The sequence below is a fragment of the Nelusetta ayraudi genome, unplaced genomic scaffold (genome assembly GCF_046127955.1).
Source record: "Nelusetta ayraudi isolate G7.1 ecotype Tasmania unplaced genomic scaffold, CSIRO-AGI_Nayr_v1 ptg000060l, whole genome shotgun sequence".
NCBI classification, from domain to species: Eukaryota; Metazoa; Chordata; class Actinopteri; order Tetraodontiformes; family Monacanthidae; genus Nelusetta; species Nelusetta ayraudi.
The window spans coordinates 6,795,432-6,817,892 of record NW_027466110.1 but is presented as its reverse complement, the minus strand read 5'-3'; the positions used below and the strand labels follow the sequence as shown (position 1 = coordinate 6,817,892).

Here is a 22,461-nt window from a genome sequence, read left to right as displayed (position 1 = left end):
AGTCGGAAATAATAAAATAAAAGCCCTGCACTACAGGCTGTGATATACTATATATACTGTGTGATTAACTAGCAAAACTTGGGCTTTGCAGTGAGATCATCTCACCGCCGCTCACTCTGAAGTAGGATCGCTACTCCGGTGCCTTGTTTTCAAAAGCGTTTTTTGTTAAATTTATCCCACCCCAGCCCCCTAAGCAACAGTCATCTGTGCTGCCTTTGTCGGGTGGGAGGCGGGGGCGAACAGGAAAGGTCCCTTTGGCTTGGGGAAATTGTGGATGCTCCAGGGAGCCAGCGGTGGAGGGCTGACACATCTGGCAGGGGCAGAGCGGCCTGTCGTACCAGGAGGTCTGGACCGAGGGCAGCTGAGGCTCTGTCACAGGAGGGGATGGCTGAGGCCCCCTGATGCATGTGGCATGTTGTTGGTGCAGCTGATGGGGAGGGGAAGAGGGTCAATGGTACCTCCTAGCACCCACCCCCCACCCTCACAAATACAATCACACACACACACACACGCACGCACCCCATCTGTCAGCCGCTGAGTGATGAGGATGTGCGCGGAATAACAAATCAGCATCTGTCCACTAACGAGGAGACCGTTCGGCATCAAGATATCAAATGTTAGCAGGTGCAGGAGGCTGATGCTAAAGTCCCGTCTGTAGTCAGTGGACATGGCGATGTGGCGGCGATGTGGTTGTATTTTGATGACGAGCGTTCCAAATATATTCACAAAGTAGCCTTTACAATTTGAAGTTCAGGCTTGTCATCTGGCTCTGAGTCACCGCTTCATTCGCTCATTATTTGCCCTTTTTTTTATGTGTGACCTGTGCGAGGTCGGAGCAGGCTAAAGTCTCACTTTCCACCTCCGTGAGGCTTTTCTGAGGATAAAAACGGCCCAGCCAAAGTTCTGCCTCCAGCTAATTAAAGTCAGTCTTCTTTGTAAAGGAGTAAAAAAAAAATGGAGCATTCTTAGATTGTCCATCGCTTTGCGACAGGTTGAACACCAACACTCGGCAGCTACACACGCTGCCCAAATAATCTATATTCCACGTCAGTAATCATCACAATCACAGGCCAGCGTCGTGCACCACGATTACACAACTCAGACATCGCTGAGTGATCCTCACCGACAGCTCCACAGGCTTTCTCTGTCGCCTTTATCAAATTCATTTTAAACTAAATAAAAAAAAAAAAACCCAACAGATTAATGAATGGCTCACTGTGCAAATTAAGTGCTTGTGTCAAAGCTCATTACGTCAGCAGAATTTATAATTAAGACATTGTTTTACCTCAATGCAGCAATATGCAACGGCTGCCTCAGCTGAGATGAAATAAACAGTAGCAAGAAGCAATTTCTAGAATATTGATACACGTGATTGCTCAGTTTACTGTCACATCAAGTTGTGAAACTCTATTGTCTGACTCTAGCGTAGTCCTCTCTTTTGAAAAAAAACAAAATCAAAAACAACTCAACAATATGAACTCTTGAAAGAGAGAATAACTGTGCGTTTCTGTCAGCAGCGGCCGCCAAAGTGAACGTATTATTTAAAGCAGTTGTTGATGTTTGTTATCCGAAGGGGAATGAGTCGGTGACATTTAGCTTTTGTTCCACTCGCTGATGGAAAAGAGGGGGAGTTTCTTTTATTTTTCACACAGGGGTCACTTGAAAGGACCAGAAATGCACTTTAGACGGAGAAAGCAAAGGCTCGGCTCAGTCACCTGCTTTGCCGCTATGACCTTCAGCCACAAAGGCAGATCCCTGCTATTTTGCAAGTCGATTATCGGGTGCCCTTTGTCAACAGCCAACTTTTTTTTCTTTTTTAAAAAAATTCAGCCTTCAGATCAATAATTTTACATTTGTCCCCATTTCTTTTGTTTGTATGGGACGATGGCGGTCGCCAGTCATTTGGGAGAAAGCGCTGCCGTACATCTGCTGACTGGAAGTCGGGGCCAAAAATCTGTTCTCGTCGTGTTTTTAATCTGAAGCCTTTTATGCTCTCTGCAAAAATTTTTGACCTTGCGGCGAACGACATATTGGCCACACCAACTGTTTTTGCCTATGTTGAGCATGCTTAAGGGTAATATATTGAACGTCCTCAGAAGCCAAAGTGCTGTGTGTTGACCTGGAGAGTCCTCAGGGCTTTGGGAAAAAAAAAAAAAAAAGGAAAAGAAGGGAACTGTGCCCTGCTCTTTTCACTCTCCTGCTCATGTGCAGAGCATGGCAATTCCTCAGTCCGCTGCACAAGCGTCCCATCTTTTTTTTTCTGTTTCCTTTGAGCAATGCGTTCCCATAGAGAAAAACGACGGGGGCCGCGCTGCCCTTCAAAAGATAGCACAACTTTAATAATAAGCTCCCATTGAGTCCCGGGACCTCACACTTTCATCTACTGTTCCATCCCACTAGCTGAATTTTCTGCTCACAAAGGCTGAACTAAGCCAGTGAACCTCACCATGTCCAATGGTGGCGCTAATGCATGCTAATATGTTACCTAGCAGGTTACACCAGCCAGTTCAGCATTTTCATGGTGATTAAAGCCACGTCAAGTCTTGAAAGTCAAGCCTTCCTGTCTCCCTCTGCGTTTTCACAGCGCAGTCGAGTGAATCTAAATTCACAAATGACCCGGTGTTTTCGACACTGCGGATTCACTTTAGCACAGTGGGCCCATCGTTGTGTTTTGCGATGCAGTCAAATGGCTTCAGCTAGCCCTCTCATTCAGTGCCATTTTTCCCCCCCAAGTTCTTCTAATACCATTTCTGTTCGCCTGCTGCCTCAGACTGAAAACATGCTGCGTTTCTGCCAAAAGGACCTTTTTATGTACTGTATACCTTGCCACCTTGTGCACTTAACTCAGTAGTTTATTTGTTCTGCATCTATCTTTTTGGGCTGAAATGCTTATTATATCGCACATTGTACAATACTGTGTGCATTGCAGGTTTCTTTTACATATGTTGTGGTTGACTCACATCGGTAGTTTATTGATGTTATTTCTGTGTTGCTGCTGCTGCAGTATGTGAATAGAAAGGGACAAATCTTCTGCCTGAGTCAGCTCTGCACTGCACTTGTACGGTAAGGCCACAGCAGAGCTGACAACCTCAGTGGGTTACAGCTACATGCTCTCTGTGTGCAATAAATGCATACTGGAAGAGAGTTTAATGTACCATTACCGCAGCGATGCTGTGATCGGCCAGCGGTTTGGGGAAACAGAAGAAAAGACACTATACTGGATGAAACTGGACACAGCTGCTGCCTCTCGCCCGGATGCGGTGTTATCATTACCCCGCCGGGTCCTTTTCTTATTTTTGCGTGGGCGTAATATGACCGTCAAATAGACCACTGAGAAAAATAGAAGGGTAAAGGGAAGGTTGGCACTGCAGCTCAGAGATGAATAATATAACAAATGGGCACCTTTTGGCAAGTGTCCTCCATAAATTAATATTACAAACGGCATCGGGTTGAAGGTGAGTGTTTTTTTGCAGGTGCACGGCGCCCTGTAATTCCTTGTTTGATGTGCAGCGATACACAACAAACAATTTACGGTAAATGTGTAATTACATTTAGAACTTACAGGTGTTTAAAAACAAACATCTTGCAGGATGAATACATTTTTGTGCGCCCGCTCGATAGAGTTCTGGATTACTTTCTGACAGTTTATTGCAACAGCCGACTGCTATCGAGCCAAGAGGAAGAAAAAAGCAGCGCAAATATTGGCCTGCTGTCTGCAGCCTCCCCAGCTCCACACCTTCAAACACCAGGCATCAAGAAAAAACTAGAAATACAATATTTAGTGGCTTTTATGCAAATATGACATTTTCCCCCACCGGTTCCGGGGAGCCAGGTTCTCTGTTGACCACAGATACCTGCCTGCGTTACTGCTGAGGCAGCAGCAGCAGCAGCAGCGGCAGCAGCAGCCGCTGCCTCTGTTGCATCGACTCTTCGTTATTTGTTATCAACAAGCAAGCAAGTCTAAAAGTTGAGCTGCGCCTCTACCAAATCTACCGCAGCCGTGCCAGATGTCAAACCCATCAGCGCGCAGGCCTATCTCCTGGCTGCACCTTCGGGATTGAATTGTAGTGCATAGCTGGGTTTTTTTTTTGTTATTAGTATTACTCGGTGTTACTGAAGAGAGAGATTAAGAGCAAGATACAACAATTCCAGTATACAAAACAGAACATTTCTGTGTTTTTTCCCCCCGCTTGAACTTTCCACTTTGTATACAGAGAGCGTGTTGATTTTTCTTCTTCTGTTTTATTGATGCCAGCAAATCAGTCAAATCCATAAAAAAAAAAACAACTGCTGATTTAATTCTCGGTTTTGATTTAAATTCAGAGCAGAAGCTCAGCCAACAGATGCAGCCTCATACGTCTTTCATCAGCTGCGTAAATGCCTTCAACGGCACAATATACATGGTACAGATTCAATTCTTGATGTTTTCCTGCATGACTCAAAAAAGCACATTAACACTATGAAATCAGCCGCATATTAAAATGTGGTGTGAATACATCACCATCCTTATTTGCTATGTAATAATCAAAACAGTTTTTTCATGCAGCAGCATGATAATAATAATGATGATAGGATGAGCCACCTAGTTTTGGTGTCCACATTCCACTGTGTAAGAAATGTTGTGGACTCCTGAGTTAAGGCTGCTGCTATTAAGTCTAAAAAGATCAGCAAGAGAAAGTGTTGCTAATGCATACTAAGTATCTCCAACTATCTTCTTTTTCCTTCTTAAACTTCCTGACAAGTTAGTTCTCTTCTGTGCTCTCAAGTGTGTTAACCCATTTGCTTTTTAAACATCCCATTTTTGCTGGATCCAAGTTTTATTGTGTGTTATGAGGAGTTTAGCCCCTAGAGGCTGCTATTGAGGCTTTCTTAAAATTGCTGTATTAGTATTATTATTGTACTTAGTTTATGTAATTGGAATACCAGTATCTGTTCCCCTTCCTCTACTTATAATTTTTAAGGTGTCCTTTCTGTTTAAATGTTTTTTTTTTTTTTTTTTTAAAGACCATTCACTTGTATTTTGTCTTCTTATAAACATGGACAAATAGTGACCTGTAGTTTGGGATCGGGTTAGATTGGGAGGATTATTCCTCCATTTCTACTCTCTAATGTTTCCAGTCAAGTCCAGAACAGTGGTACAGCGATACGTCACATCTAGTCGTTGCTTTTTTTCTTTATAACACAGACTTGAGTGAAGCAGATTCCCTGATTGGGAAAAGATAACAAAAACATACAGCTCTCAGTTGTGTTCATGATCAAATGCGCATTGTCAGGTGTGATTTGCACTCCACATTTCAGTTTAAGGTTGCTTTTCTGACTTAAAATAGTGGCTAGAAGCTCCTTTTCTGGTGCAGTTCCTGATGAAGAGCAAAGAGACTTTACGAATCAAGCAACTCAACTTGCTGTGCAAATGGAGTGAAAATCTGGAATAATTTGTGAGGCTGTGAAGGCGTGTCGGTGGAGCGCAGTGAAACAGAGATCTCCTGGGGAAAACGCAACCCAAAGCGAGCTGCGATGCTGGAAGGGTCGGCATGTGCATGAGGGGGAAGAGGAACCTTCCAGTTCCTCTGGGTGCTTTTTTTTCTTTTCTTTTTTTGTAATTCCATGTACAATTTAAAACATTGCAAGTCAACCGAGTTAGGAAAGCGCAGGTGCACTCGTGAACCCGAGTGTCCACACAGCCGTGTGACAGACTGGAGACCTGTCCACAGGGCGTTTGACTGATGTCAGCTGCAGCCCCCCAGGCGTGGAACAAGCTGTGATATACGGTCGGATGATAAAAACGTCAGTCTGTTCTGTCACAAATTGCATCATGTAGCCACACCCTTCTATTTTTTCTTACAAGCACCGCTGAAATTGAGCGAATAGACTCAATTTATGGCAATAATAGTAAAGGATTTTCCACTGCCTTGGATCTCTAAGCCTTTTTAAAGAGCATTGAGCCAGTTGCATTTCCAACATATGGAAACTCCAAATTTGAAGCCAGATTTGTGAACTAAAAGCTCCATCTATTCTTTTTTTTCTTTCTTTTTCTTCATGTCTGTTATCCAGTTGCAGGACTGATTTTATTTCTGCAACTACAAACAGAGTCCTGCCGCCTCTCGACAGTCTGTATTGAAAAACCCTGAGTGTCTGTCAGAGCTTAATATCACAAAAATCTCCGTTTATCCCTCCGTCCAAGTCTGACCAAAACTGAGATTTGCTTTGCTGGCTAGAGATTACTTCCATAGCCTTAATCTGATTAAAATCAGATTTCTCTTAACCTTTAGTGTTTGCCGGTGATTGATTTCTCCCATTTTTCCCATAGAAACAGCCTTACTCCATCGTTTAATATTAGCTAAACGGATGCATTGAAAGATAAGGAGAGGCACATTTATTTTGCCCCTTTATTCATCCCTCGTCTTTTAATAATCCCTTCCCGTGTGATGCTCCCTTGGAGTCCCTCGGCTTGGCTCCTTGTGTTTTGTAGCAGCTGAATTCACTTTTAAATATGCCTTTTCTCCCGAGGTCCCAGCACCCCCCTACCCCCACCCCACCCCACCCCCCCCATGATGTGACCTGCATGACTAATTCCATTTAAAGGGGAATAACAAGCATTAGGACTCACTTTTCCGCCTGGTATTTGCATAATTTTGTTTGGCAACTTGGAAAAGGGCCATTAACGGCGCACAGACACCCCATGTGAAGCGCCGGGACGGCGCCCCGATCGATACCCGGTTTCAACATCTTAAGCTGCGCCCGGGTCTCGCAGATCAGGACGACGTCCGCTAATTCAGATTCGTGCAGGAGTCTTGTGATGCTCCCATTAGTTCCTGATAAGAGAGCACTGTCGCACCCTAATCTCTGACGGACACGTCCGCTCGATCGATAGTCTGTTACTTTTTTGTTGCGGGGGGACAAGATTGATCACCGGCAAACTCGCTCGTGCTCAATTCCACTTCTTACTGCTCCTCATTACTGTTTCAATTAGGCACTCTCCGGAGAGCGCGCGTCGCATCAGGGCACAGCGGCTGCTGAACAGAAGAAAAAGCCGCTGACCCTCCCACCGTCCTCTCCCACCCGCTGATTTAAATCAAGCGTTGAAATGTTTCGGCAGGGCAACCTTTGACACCAACTTTATGCAGGTCAAGAAGTCGAAGCGTGGTCCAGACAAGTGGATGAAGCAGGCGGTGGGGGGCGAGGAAGGAAGGGGGGGAGGGGGGGGGGGTGGAGCGAGCGGGGTGAGTGGGGGAGGAGGGGGGCAGTTACGGCTCGCGCCAGTGAGGAGGAAATAATCACAATGTTACCTTCTCATGAATTATTAAGCACCCTGTGCCTATTTTAGTCTGACTCAAAAAAATGCTGCATTTTCATGTGTGAGTCTGAAGCAGCCCTGCGATGCTGTGGTTTTTTCCCCCGCCTCCCGTTTGTTTTGTTTGTTTAGTTTTTTTTTTTTTTGACGGCTGTATTACCACTGATAAGCGAGGCAGCGTGAGCCGATCAAGTAGGGAGACAAGCGTTCAGAGCAGCGGCGGCACGGCAGCAGCGCTCTCAGTCAGTAGGAGCCGCGGCGGCAGAGAGCAGCAGAGGAAGCAGCAGCAGCAGCAGGAGCAGCTTCACTCTCAGTCACGGCGCAGGCAGCAGCAGCAGCAGTAGCAACAGAAAACTCTCCCGTCTTTTCCTCTCTCTCTCTCTTTCTCGCTCTCTCTCTCTCTCCTCTCTTCCGGAGTTGTTCGCCGCTCGCAGGACTAAAGCCGGGGAAGTAGGTGGGAAGTGATCCAGGGCTGAGAGCTGCCTGCCGTCAAGGGAACAAAACCAAACAAACAAACAACAACAACAACAAAAAGAACTAAACGCAGACCTGGCTGCCCCCATGCCTATCGAATTTGTTTGCAAAATCAAATTTGCAGAGGAGGACGAGAAGCGGAAGAGCCAGCAGGATGGGGACAAGGAGAGCCTGATCGAGGAGAGCTGCACACCTCCGGCCAAGGACCTGGCCGCCTTCGCCGACTCCTGCTCCCTCCATGGGATTAACCACATCTTCGTCTCGGGTCGCCTGGGCATCCGGCAGACTCTGTGGGCTCTCGCCTTCCTGACGTCGCTGGCGCTCTTCCTGTACCAGGCGGCCAAGTGTGCCATCTCCTACCTGGAGCACCCACACGTCACAGCGCTGAACGAGGAGGCCACGCCGGAGATGGTTTTCCCCGCCGTCACCATCTGCAACATCAACCGCTTCCGCTTCTCGGCGCTCACCGATGCCGACATCTACCACCTGGCTAACTTGACGGGTCTGCCGCCCAAAAACCGGGACGGGCACAAGCCCACTGATTTGATGTACCCCGCCCCCGACATGCAGGACATCTTCAACAGGACCGGCCACCAGTTGGAGGAGATGCTCATGAGCTGCAACTTCAGCGGGCAGAACTGCTCAGTCGAGGACTTTTCTGTGGTAAGTAAATGAGAACAAAAAGTTTCTTAAAGTTGTGTCCGTGCGCAAGTCTGTGCCAGTTCCAATCTGTCTCCCCTGTGTGGGTATTAAAAAAATAAATAAATAAAAAAAGACCTCATGAGTAAGGAGAAAGTAAAACTCTGCTCTGCTCCACAAATCACAGAGTGGCTGAAACTGAACTTGTTTGTGCAAAAGTAGTTGAAAAGAATCACAGAGAAAACGCTTGTACTCATCGCGGGGCGGCCACGCGGTTCCCACGATGCATTTCTGCATGCAAGATTTATGGCTGGGACTCAGTCATTGAGCCGCTCATCCGTCAGTCTGAGTTTGGGAGCAGCAGCGGCGTTTCCCCTGCAGCCGGGCGTCTGAGCCGTGGCCGGGAGCCGCCTTATCGCGGATCAGAGTAGGGGAGAGGAGCATCAGCGCTCGTATGTGGTTGCACTCTTTTCTTTTTTGTCAACAAACTGCGCTTTAATGCTGCCTTCAACTCCAGCAGCAGAGTGCATGGCAACAAAACTGTCATCCGAAATAGCGAGAGTCTCTTTTGGCTCTCTCCCTTCCATCTCTCGCTGTCGCTCCGCATCGCTCCTCCTGACATCGCTGTGCGGTCGCAGCGTCTCTCTCACCCTTTTTCTTTTTTTCCCACTCTTCCTCCCTTCCTCTCTCTCTCTCTCTCGCTCGCTCGCTCGCTCGCTCACTCTTTCTTTTCGCTCTTCACTCTCTTTCTCTCTGCGAGCTCTTGTACCTTTCAGGAGGGAAGGGGGTAATGCTTCTCCAGCGTTGTATTTCAATCTTGCCGCTGTTGAGATTAAATATTTAAAGACAGACATACATGATTCTTGCATTAGCCAGATTGACTAAAAGGAATGAAACAATTTCCATCAGAGGAGGGGAAAGAGGGCGCGTGAGAGAGAGAGCAAAAAGAGAGAAAGGGAGAGAGGGCAAAAGAATGAGAGAGAGAGAGAGAGAGAGAGAGAGAGAGAGAGAGAGAGAGAGAGATATCAGGTGAAATGGGGAGTTTGTGCCGTGGTTCTATGCACTATTTATTAAAGGCACTGCCCTTGTAGGAGATGGATATCTCCATCTCTTTGGCAGCAATAGGAATATGCAATTTCTTTAGCGATGATAAAGTGCAGGTGTCAAGTCTTAATAGGTGATGTTGAACATTGATGGGCTCACCTTCCTGAGACCTGGAGATTGTGTCTTATTGCGACAGCGAGCTCTGACGTGCCGAATTACTGACGGGAAAATAATCACGTTTCAGCGCTCGTGCTTTAGATTGTCTCTCCTGCTCAGTTATCTTTATGACATATCTTCACACTTATAAATAACTCATAATTAAAAAATTAAAAATAGGCCATCTGTCTTTTTTTAAAAATTAAGAAAAGGCAGGCAGAGTAAAATAATAATGTCGGGCTCCTCACGGACGCTGACAAGTAGCATTCTACCAATACAGACTAAAGTATCAACACGGCTTTTAAAGTTTATAAGTAGCTCTCGGCTGGTTCGGCGGTGATGCGGTCTGACATTTCACGCTCGCTCCTCACACGCTGCATTCATTTGCAGACAATCCCGGCGTCCAGGAACACTCGCCCGTCCTCCGACTTCTTATCCTCCAGGTCTCTTTGGACGTTTTGAGGTGACTTCATCACAGATTAAGATCCCGGGTGAAAGTTCCCTAAGCTGCTGTTTCCTCTCTGTCGGCTATGCGATCTGCATTTTCCGGGGCCTGTCAGTTAGATTTGTTACAGGCTACTTGCTGCCTCCACGCATGACAGATCTCTTACTCGCAGTCCTGGCGGGGGAGTGCGAACGGCGAGGAAGGACACGCCGCTGTGGGACTGAGTGCAAATGAAACGTACGTGCGAGCTCCCGTTGGTGTGTGTGAACCAGGGAGTGTTTTGTCCAAAGAAACAAAAAAAAACAATTGCAACGTCATTTATTACAAAGAAGAAGCCATTATTACAGGTGGCTCGCATACAAAAGTCCCTAGCACGCTCTCGTGGGGACCCCTTCAGGATCGACTCCTCCTTATGTGTTTGCTCCCGATTGATCATCCGGGAGCTCCATGCGTTTCATTTTGGTAATAGCTGCCTCGATGAGTGTAGGACTCTGGGGAAAATTGCACGATGAAGTGTAATTCCAATATTTTTCTCACATTAAACACGAACGTCGTCAGTCCAATCTCTGCTTACTTTTTTTATAAAGTCGGCCAGCAAATGACCGCAAATAGATGGATTTAAATGGTTTTGCATTAAGTGGTGAGGTTGCTGCAAACACACACTGTGGCGTTGGTGTGCGTTTAGATCTACAATAAACTGCGAGAAAAGTGATTTTTTTTCTCCCTGTTTAAAGACGATCCGTCGCTGCATTAAATAATCTTAAATGAACCTGCTTTTATGCGTTCCCAACAGAACGGTTCTATAAGTGAATCCTCTGGCTGCTCTGATTTGTCGCTGGAAAATGCATCATAACGAGGCAGAGAAATGATGTTTTCTGCTCTCTGGGGCTGTGGACTGGCACAACGATTTGACGTAGGGAATAAGTCCATCCTTTATAATTAAAGATTACATTATTGACTGGGATTAATTTTAGACGATGAAACTGATTCAACAAGCCATGAATAAATAGATTTTTTTTTTTCTTTCAGCTCGGCACCAAATAATTGTTTGTCTATTGTCTGATGCTGTTGTTGCCGAGATGAGTTGAAGCCCTTTGGCTTTTTTTTCCCTTTTCTTTTCTGTTGTTGTTGTTGTTTTTTTCCGGTAAACTGAGGTCTGAATTGGTTCTCTCTCACTCTCAGCTTTGTTTGCCGCTGAATTATCAGATTTTGCTCTCAGCAAGGACGGGGCCCTTTTGCATATATTCATGGAGATAACTAAACAGCTATAGGGTGGCGTGTGCAGTGATCTATAAAAACCCAGTGTTTGCAGGGTGGCCGCTGAAGAGCTTCTCCTCCTGCAATCTATCACCGGTCTGACTGAGGCCCCTATTGTGTGTTTTATAGATAATTGAATGTTTAATAGTGCCGGCCACAGATGGCGCTCCCCTCTCTTGGCCTATCCTTCACTGGGTTCCTGGAGACCAGGCCATGTAAAGAAATGGCAGGAGGGAAAAAAATACATTAAAGTGAGATGAAAATTCTGATCTGATCAGCATCTCCTTCGCATGGTGATAGGACCGATTATACTGGTGACAAAAAGAAAATCATAAACATGTGATGGGAAAATTGTAATTGCCGTTCGTTTCTCTCGGACTCCCCTCTTCACTTCGCCGCCACCATTATGGTCTCAGACTCGGCCGGGTATTGAGCCGCTGTAATAGGCAGCCACGTCGTCCTTGGCTCATATTCACTGTGAGTGCATTCAGCGCACTGGTGAAGTGTGACGATGCGGTCTGGTGGCAATGCCTCGGTCTTGAACCACAACAAGCCTGGACAAAAAAAGGCCTAACTTCTTCCCCCTGAGCGACTAAACCAGGATCAGGGAGACGTGAGAGCGCAGCAGCCTCGTTCGGCGCCGGCCCACTTGCGGTTCTGGTCGCTCCAGCCCGAGTCTGCGATGCTGTGACAGTGAAATAAAGCCGCTAATGGGCGGCGGCGGTGAGAACTGACCGCCACTCACAGGATGACGACTTCATTGCCCCGAGTAGCCTCGAGGAGCGGCCGCCACCGCTGCCATCAACAGCACAACGCGCTATGAGTGACACTTTAACAGGATTCCACAAAGGTGCCACAGAAGAGCATCTTTTGTGTTGGGCTCCCTTTATCCCCAAACTAATTTTCAAGCACTGTGAGCAACAACCATTGAAAGAAAAGAGAGTTTTTCCCTTTACATGGATCGTTCCAAGCGTCATTTATCTGGAAGGTTGCTGGTGCTGAAGCTGGCGTCGTCTCTCCGATCCCACTCATTTACTGGAAGATCGTATTCAAATGTCTGCGCTTCAATCGGAAGCCTTGTCCCCGTCGTCCAGGGATGGAGGAGGAGCGGCGGCCGATCCACCTGCTCACGCTCACTCTTTGACAGTGAAGTTCACCCCCGGTAGTGGCGGTGTCTCGGTGCCTCACCTCTTCGGTCTAAGCAGAGTTGGTTTGCAGCCGTGCGCTTCGTCCAAATGTCAGACCAAAACGCAGAGTTGCTGGGTTCCTCGGAGGGAAAAGTCACTTGGCTGGTGGCTCCCGCTGCTCTGACAGTCGCGTCCAGCCCCCCTTCCTGACACACAGACAAGCTCTTTGTCTGCTCCACCGAGGACGGCCAGGCTGAAGACCTTATCAAAGGGCGCCTGGACAACGGCTGAGTGCACCTGTAAAGAACACGGCTGTCCTGAGAGGGAAAGAAGTTGCTCCAGTTGATGCACTGGCACCTGAAAAAACCCCCAACATTTTTCTTGTCTTTTTGTCTCTATTGCCGGGATGTCACATCGTGTGTGTGCGTCTCCCGGGTGACTTTGCGTTGGGTCCAACGACACTGTGTCCTCATGTTGACGGCCCGGTTGCCAAGCCCAGGTAATTACGCCTGGGCTGTAATTTTCTCCCATTTACCTTAAGCGATGATTGAAATGAAAGGTAAGTGAGTCGCAGCGGTGACCTCTGGCGCTTCACTCGAGATCGAGGTCGGCACACGTCTGTAACTACAGAGCGCAAATCTACCGGCTCGTCTCAGCCGTGACGTCGGTGTCGCTGTGTCTTCAGCAGCGTAACACGGCTTGGAGTGCACGTCTCTATAGAATCAAAATGCACGGTAATAACAGTGTCATGGAGGAGTGGCTGCAGCTTCCTTTTCTCTCTGTCCCACTATTAATATTGTATTTTGTAAATATTTGTTAATCATTATAATTTGTGTGTCACAGAAATCCCCCTGGCATTGTCTGCAAAATCCCTCTATTCATATATATATATATGTGTGTATATATATTTATATATGTGTGTGTGTGTGTGTACAAATATATTTCTAGATATATATGTATTTATATGTTAATGTATTTGTGTGAACGTGTGCTGTCTGCATGTGCGGACGGGTGTGACAGTGACAACCACTTTCCGCGAGTTGATCGAGCGACCCCCACTTCTCCAAACTCGTACACACGCTCACGCGCACACACGCTGCAACTCTGGACTCTCATCCCCATACACACGCGTCCACGCATCAGCACGCCACCCACCTTCCCCCTGCTGGAGAGCCAGCAGAGGAGAGGAGAGGAGAGGAGAGGAGTGTGGGAGCGTGAAAGTGACTGACTATCTGGACCGGCTTTGGTCTCCCAACAGCCTGTCAATTAGCAGTCTCCGGTTCCACTGCTGTGGGTGTCCCGGCAGCTTAGCATGCCGTCTGATATCTGATCCACACCCAGCACCTTGGAGGCCACCCCCAGACAAACAGACACGCAGGCACACACACACACACACTACTGCATTTCCATTACATTTCTTCGCAAAATAAAAAAGGACATTTCTAAAATTTTGACAAAGTACAATTGCGATTTGGCGGTGTTTCCAATGAATGGTGCAAAGCCCATAAGCCGTAATTCCCTTAAAATCTGGTCCTGCGAGAACATTCGTAATTCTCGTGAGACGAGATTCTCGTAAAATCTCGTACGGCAAAATTTACGAGAATTAGGTTTGCTTTTGTTTGTTTATGGTCGTTTGCCGTCTCCTCCAACGTCCAAACAAAACGCACCATTTGCACTTGTAGTGAACTGGTCACGTGACGCCGTACGTCACGTCCGCTGACGTGTAACTTCGAAAAAGTGTTTCCATAACACTTTTGCAATATACCCCTTATATCAATATGTCTGAAAAACCTCCTCATGAGAGCGTCAAAACCTTTTAGCCATACTTGAGAGGTTTTTGGAACTTTAGGTGTTTCCATTACCAGTTTTTTATTGCAATATTTAGGTGTTTTTTTTTTTGCAATTTTAGGGGTAATGGAAACACAGTAAGTCACACACACACACACACACACACACACACACACACACACACATCTGCATGCACAAGTGTGTGTGCGCAATTCATAAACAAAACAACTTCTTGCACTTTCTTTTTTTTTTTTTGTCGTGTACTGCTGTTACCCAAAATGCAAATGATCTGGTAGTGGCTGGGAATGACTGGACACTGATTTCATATCCTCCCAGGCTGAAGAGGAGGACTGCTGCTTGTGCAAGCCGCTACAGTCCCACAGCGCCCCCTCCCTCCCCACCTCCTGCCACCCCACTCCCCACCGTCCCTGGCGTATGAGAGCAAGATGAATTACAGTGCAATCGGTCGGCTGCTCCTCCCGAGCCGCACCACCACTGTATAATAAGTTTGAATCGGCCCACCTGCGACCAGCTCCTGGGTAACGTCATTATGCAAACAGTTTATGTTTGTGAGGATTTACATTTTCTATCATAACCCGCCCCAAATCGGGTTTAAAAAACAAACTAACAAAAATAAAACGACCTTTGGTCGTGGCCGCGGTTTGGAGCGGCGCCGTGTCGATGAGGGCGAAGCGGCTCTGAAGCGGCTGATAAAGGCTTCCTATGTCGGTGCACCTCTGAAGCCCTTCCTCCAACCCCAGGGAGTCTTTTAGCCACACGGACATTTGTCTCCTTCTGACAAGTCATACGCCAAGCCGTTGCCAGTGTTAATGTGGTTGTGTGCGCACACACATACACACACGCGCATGCACGCTCGCTCACACTCACACCTACGTGTATGGTGCAGATAGAACGCTTCCCTGTACAAACACTCGCAGGCTCCGCTGCAGATCGAGGGAGTTGGCTGGCAAGATTGATCATGACTCCTGACTGGACGCCCCTCCCCTCCGCCCCCCAGTCCCCATACCCCCCCCCTCACCGCTCACCCCCCACCCCCACCCCCCAGCAGATCAATACATCCTTCAGTCAGATTGCTTCCCTGGCCTTCCTACTCCAAGCCTGGTGTGACTAATTATCTCGTGCCTGTGTTTTGGGCCCAGTCCGAGTCGCATTTGTTAATGCCACCAGAGTTGGTAGAGAATTTGATCTTCCGAGCAAGATGTATGTTTGTCTTAGTATGCAGCCGGGGCCGGAATCAATCAGCGCTCACTGTCTCACACTTCCCCAAAGGCACGTGAATGATCGGGGCGCAGGATGAGAATGAGAATTTGTGCATCTTTAAGCTTACAGCTAATACAGGTCAAATCAAATAGTCAAAGTGGAAGTAATCAGAAGATTTGTCTGCTCAGGCTCAGTTAGCAAATGTCTATTATAGAGCAGGAGGTAACTTTGCACCTATGGGCCTGATTTCATTACTTTCTTTTAACTTGCAGATAAGTCAGTTTGAATCATAGTGTAAATGTAAAGAGGGTGTCATTACCTTTTGAGATTTGTGAGGGAGTTGGGGTTCTGTTTTTAAACGAGACAGCAGACAAAAAATTATGATCCCAAAAAATAATAAACGAGAAACACCTTTGTCTGAGTAAATTCTTTGTACCCTGCAGCTTTTCATCAAGTTAACAATTTTAGATTCACTTTTGTTTTAATCGGCGACATTCTGTCACAGCATTTCAATTGTAAATTCAGAATTTAATTAGATAATCCAGCATTAGCACACAGCCATCATTATAAAGCTTTTATTTTATTTTCAGTTCAGTTTTTTATGGTTTCCCAGTAATGGGAAAATAATTTAGTTTCTAGATAGCTATGAAATTAAAAGCCTGCGGCCGAGGATGCTTTAAATGCACCCATTTCTTCTCGGCTGCCAATGTAAGCTTTTTATTTTGTCATGTCTCAGAGTCTCTGAATACATCAGTGGGAATTCCACTGAAAAATTAACCAAGCTTGCTTTTAGGCACCCGCCACATAATGGGTTTGTGCTTCTTCATTTTCCTCACTGGTGCGGTTCAAATGCTTGGCCACAGTTGGCTCATGCAGGAGGTGAACAGGAAAATCCAGACGCCTCACAATAAAACCCAGTTTAATGTAAATGGGTTTAATTGGAGGCTGAACGTGCATGAAAACACTGACAGCTGCAGCGTTTGCAGGGCTACAGTGGTCTCTTCTCACTATCGCATATTTACTGCTTGGCTCCGGCTAATATGACTCACATTTTGAGGTTGTGGAGCGAAGCCACAAAATTAAAGCTTTTTCAATGTGAGTGAGGCAAGTGTGTGGGATCGGTTTGGAGTACGGAGCAGAAAGTGTCAGCAACCTCAGCGCTTGAAAAGTTCTGGCAGTGGGTTGGGCTCGAGGTCAGCTGGGTCTCTCGGCCTTTAGTCAGACAACATCAATACACAACTGTGGACAAAAAGATGTGCTAAAACATTTTTAGGACCAGCGTTTCAGAAAATGTGGGGTGGGGTCTGGAGGGAGACAGAGGGTGGGGGGCATCATCCAATAGCGTCACGCCATGCTTCAGCGAGTCGGAACTGATCTCTGCAGAATGAAAAGCAGGAGAAGCAGACTTCCCATGTTAAATCAGAGCAGAGCTACAGCATGTGAAGCACTTGCCTCATAGAGTACTAAGTGGAATATTGTACAGGCCTGCAGTGTTATGACTCACAGTGGACAAATTAGCTAAAATCCAAAACATGCATATCTGTTTTACAAACGTGCTCTCTCATTTCACTTACTGTGGACACATCTAATACGTATACATATATATATATATATATATACATATATACATTTTTTTTTTTTTACATGAATTAAAATGAAGGCCAGCCCAGTGTGACTTGTATAAAAATGCCAGTTGGCTGTAATTCAGCCGATGAAAATAGCAAACAGCAGAAATGTCACAGTGGATATTTACCCCTGGCGCAGTCCAAACATGAGGGGCTCATCTGTGCGCTTGGCTGGACATTTGGCCCTTATTCTGAACGATGTCTAATGTCATACACTTGCCTGCGCCCCTCTGCGCCTTTTTCTTGTCTTTTTCTTTTATTTTCTTTTTTTCAAGCGTTAACGCACACATTTCACATGACATTGGCTCAGCGAAGGCGCTTTTTAACCTCCCTATTCCGTCTGGTTTCTTCGCCGGGCCGGGAACGTTACTTCAGGCTTCAGTTAGTCAAACTGGCTCTCAGCTGCGGGGCGCAAACGCTAAGGTGGCGTGACAGGTGTGATATTGTCTGCGTGAGGTTTATTGCTCCATATGACTGTGCGGGGGTGCTGCACCTGAACAGGCCTCTCTGTGTTCTGGTATTTGGCATACCTCACAGACTCCTCCTGGGACACGTAGGCAGTGATTTAATTTGATTTGATTTTTTTTTTTCCAAACGACTCCGACATTGGGTCAGCTGCAGTAAATGCCTGTTTTGTTTTCTCTACCCCCACTTACCCCTCACACACACACACACACACACACAGTATAGCGTTCATACTGTGCAGCATTGTGTATGCTTAATAATGTAGGACCACTGTGTAGTTCTGCAACAGTAAGCTATCATATAGAATGCTGAATTATTCAGGTAAATGCCTCCTTATTGGTCGTTCTGACTTGCCTTCAACATGAACATTTGCAGCCGCACCTGTTTGTGTCTCTGTGGTAAAGGTTAAAGGCTGAAGGGTGCAAAAGAAATATCTCTTTATCGCCTGAGTGCAGGTGAATTAGTGATGGATGGATGGGTGGGTGAATGGATCGATGGGTCGAATAACAAAAACAATTTTATGCTGTTTTTGCGTTTAACAATCGGTTTTTGCTGATGAGAGGAAGCAGTTTAGCAAGTAGCTTTTTATGAAAACTGCAAGTTTTTTTTTCAGCCAATTCCAACACAATTAATTGCTTTACCGTTCTACCTCTAAACTCACGTGAACGTTTGCCGTTCACCTTCTAAACACTTCAGTGAGCAGTGGTGCAGAGCTTCCTTTTTCCCTTCTGCACGCGACAAACACTTATTTATCATTTGTGCTCCTCTCTACTTTGTTCACATCTTGTTTGGCCATCTCACCTTGTAAATCTCTCAGCCGACGTTTGCCACCTCACTCAGCCGCCGTCCACGTTGACAAAACACTTGACCTTCAGGCGCGGTGAAATGCCATCTGATTTAACGCACCCACTTGGAATTGCCACCACTCATTTTGTCACCGCAGCGATGCGTTTTGGTTAGGAAATTGTCAGGCAAAAACGCATTAAAGGATAATGGGCTCGCCTAAAGCGTCAAATCATACACGTAATGGCTCCTATAATAGCCTTTTTTTTTTGCATGTGCCTGTCCATGTGCAGGCGTGAGCTGTGCAAAGCTGCTCTTTAGCCTTCATCGTAGTTTGTTGCTCAGGTGTATTGGAAACATCGAGACCTACATTTTAATCTCAAAAGACAGAGTTACAGACTCGTATGCAATAATAAATGATGAGTCCCAGCAACAACAAAAAAAACAATAGCGGATTGCTTTCTCTTCTCATCCCTCTTTCTCTTCCCGCACAGAAGCGTCTGTCAGACCGTGTTTACTTGAACCTGCCCCCACGTACATGCCCTCACGTCCTGTTAGGCTAAGCCACGGTTAGGCGTGTTTGTTTAAACAGCCGTGTAACCCGAGCCATGTTCCCCGATGGTGTTGTCGGAATTAATTCCTTGTTTTTCTAATGCATGCTAATGAGAAAGTTGTGCGCATTTGATTGTCAGCAACGTGAAATACGGCCCTGCTCCCTAAATGCTGGCCGCCGCTCAATAACCTATTAAAGTTGAATCACAGATAACTTGGCGCGCATCAGGAAAGCAATCTGAAATTTGTGCTGACATTGATCCAGCAGGAAGGAGACCTATTGCTCCGATTAACACCGCTGCCCTGGGAGAGGAGTCCCTTGGCCATTAACAGCCCACTGTCCCAGATTCTACTTAGACCATATAAAATGCTATTATTTATGAGACACACAGGGGTTCAGAGCATCATGAGCATGGACCACTGCCAACTCTCCCTGAGCAGCTTGGACGATGGCACGGTTTGATTTCCACCTTATTTTCTCCCCTGCATGTTTGTAGTTCTCTCTGCAAAAAAATAATTCATCTTTTTGCTTTATTGTTTTGGTCCTGCTGCAACCATTGCAGTCTAATTCTCTGGAGAATTTCTGACTTACAAGAGCAAATATGTTTCTTTTGCACAACCCTCCTCCCTCACCCCGGCACCACCAACCCCCTCCGCATTAATTTTGGGGCAGAAAATATCATACACATAGGCATATTTCTCTTGTTTTATATCCTCTCTTGTACAATAGAAACATAACTACTTGCAGGAACAAACGCCTAATTAAAGTTTTTATTGGTACACCGAGGCAGCACAAGTACTTAGACGAGGGTTGGGGAGAGATTGTGGCTCTGATTAAATGTTATTAAGGTAAACATCATGGGTCTCACGTCTTTCTTGATTTAATAATATTCAATAAACCTGGCGAGGAGTCGAGATAAAAAATCCATGTGTAGCGTCGACGGTCTTGTAACCACTTTCATCTCTGCTGCCGGAGTAGCCTGTGGCTTTGTTTTTTCGCACCTTTTAACAGAATCTCTTTTTGAGACATGTTTTTTGGCCAAGCAACCTTGCAGAACATAATTTGTAATTATACTCTTCACGTGACAGTCTTAATGACACAGCAATAGCGTCTGATCTCCAGTCGGCTCTTTCAGATGTTACTTTCCAAGCTCAAACTGTCTTCTTCGCTGCTGGTGCGTCATATTTTCTGAACCATTTGATAATTTGAAATCTGTGTTGGGTGGTAGTGGGGGCTGCTGTACTTGTGGCACCTCTGACAACATGATTCATCATCCCAAGTCGCGACATTCAAAGATTCGCAGTTATATCTTCTTCTGGCACTTTGGGTGCCATCTTAGATCCGGCTAATGGGTGTTGCGGCACGTTTTGCACAGTGCACGGGAACATCTGTAAAATGCCATGGACGCCTTTCCAAGCGCGCCAATTATTCCAATAACAGATGCCTCGGCACCGCTTTGGTTTAATGCCAGCTCATGGAAGGTGGCTATAATTAGACCCAGTAAAAACTGCGACGGTCTGATCTTACAACAAGATGAAAAGCACATAACATGCATCACGGCTGGATGAGACAAAACGCTCATCTATTAAACAGCCCTCGCAGGATCTTGAAGGGGGCGGGAAAAAAAGTGACAGATCTTTTCAAAAGCGCGGTCTCATCCATTTAATTACAAACCCTGTGATAAGGGCATCTCCTCAGAATAAATATGGCTAGTAATGAGCTGTGGCATCTCTGTTTATGTGTGTCCTTGACATTCTCTGTGAGAAGAGGGAAACGGGATAACCACATCCTTCTAAACAGATCTTAAAAGTGCAGGGGAGGGGATAAATGCCAGCAGGCTTCCCCTCACAAATGAGTGCCCTCCTCTTTTCTTCCCGTCTGACCGTAACTGTGTCGATTCCAAAAAGGCCGTAGCTGGATTTTAACAAGTGGAAAATGCATAAAATGATGAAAGTTATCCCCCGAGCCTCTTTCATAAAAGCACACCCCTGAACCAACAATTAATTAGTGTGCTTAGGTGATGATAAATAATTAATTAGCCTGACATTGAGGAACTTCAGTGGCCACCGGCCTGATGAGACCGCCGCCTCACCTCCAGTCCGCTGTGTGTTTGGAGTCTCTGCGCTATCTAATTGCTGTCATTGTATCCGCCCAGGCAAGTACTCTGCCTGAGGAAACCATTTGGCCCACCTCAGCGCAAGTGTTGTTAACAGATCAATAGACGTCGTGGGCACGATTATGTTATGATTCTACACTGGAGTGGGATCATCATGGAACTCAGAGAGAAAAGGTGATTTGCGGAGTTCTTGGCAGGCTTCCGTCGCTGGAATAAGCTCGGCGGGGAGGCAGAGCGGACGGTGGGATCGGCTGAAGCCCGTCTTCTGGACCAGCTGGCTGGAGGAGCAGCACTAGGAGCTCCCTCCTCCCCCTCCATGTTTCCATCTGCGCTTAGCGCTGTTCAAGTCTTCCAAATCGAGCCATTATTTGCCTCATTTCCTTGCTGACTGACTCAGCTTTGCCTGTACTGGAGAGGAAGATGGTCCACGGCTCCAAAATGATACATTGCTGTCGCTCGAGCCAATAGGCTCTTCGGATGAGACAAATTGCGGGCAGATGCGGATTAGCGAGAGCAAAACCAAAACGAGAGCAGAGTCAACAAAATTTCAAAACGTGCTTTCGAACGCATCGTAGGAAACAAACCCAGAGCTTTCAGGGCTTCTGATGATGCTCCTCCATCCAGGTCACCTTTAACTGCACGGCTTTGTCACGCGGGCTACCCAGGCCTTTGACCTGATTGCTACAGACGTCGCCTGTGTCGAGCGAGGATGTCGCTGAATAAATAAAAACCCTCAACCCTCCCAAACGCCGGAGCAAGACGCCGGGATTAGCATCTCATTAGATCATTGCAGCTCGCACCGGTGGTGGCGCCCGGACGACAGGGCAAGAGGCCGAGTAAAAAAAAACATGGCCGGTCCTTTGACTGCATGTTGGAGAGATTAAGCTGTCGCTCTCCCGAGAGTTTATTTGCATGCAGAAAACACGGCTGTCTCCTTAATAGAAAAGCAGCACACACTGATATTTTGTGGAGGGACTCGTCGGTCGCTCTGCTCCTGACCGCAGAACAACGTGGAGGATGTCGGCCTCGGATCAGCACCGGCTTATAGGCAGATTCACCCGTTCGATTTCTTTCCTTTTTCATCACCACACGCGGGCCGACCCGTAATCCAGGTATCTGGTACTCCTCTGGAGAACTCGCGCTGACAGTTCGGCTCCCGGGACAAATTGAACTCGGCAAAAAGGGTCTCTCGCCGGCTGGCCAGCCACCATGTCGTCCGTGCCACAAGCATGCAATTTGCTCCCTGATTGTGCTCCCCCGCGGTTAAGTAAATACATGGCGCAGAGCGGCAAACTGCAAAAGACAAGAGCCCAAAAGACAGTAGTAATAATCTGTCTGAAGAGACAAATTCAAAGCTTAATCCGAGGGGATCCCGAGGATTTCAGATATTTAGATTGTCAGCCTGCGGTAAGCATGTGATCTCTTTGCAGAGGACCCATTTATTGAGATAAAACTTGAATGTCAGCTCGTTGTTTTT

At 46.6% G+C, this 22,461-nt stretch overlaps 1 protein-coding gene across 1 annotated transcript in view; it reads left to right on the top strand.

Moving 5' to 3' along the window:
• Window positions 1-7,399: 7,399 nt before the first annotated feature.
• Window positions 7,400-22,461, top strand: part of asic4a (acid-sensing (proton-gated) ion channel family member 4a) — a 74,800-nt gene continuing 59,738 nt past the window's right edge. The window contains exon 1 of the mRNA XM_076040107.1: window positions 7,400-8,428. Within this exon, the coding sequence (XP_075896222.1) occupies window positions 7,853-8,428 (576 nt within the window). The 5' untranslated portion in view covers window positions 7,400-7,852. The remainder of the gene's footprint in view (window positions 8,429-22,461) is intronic.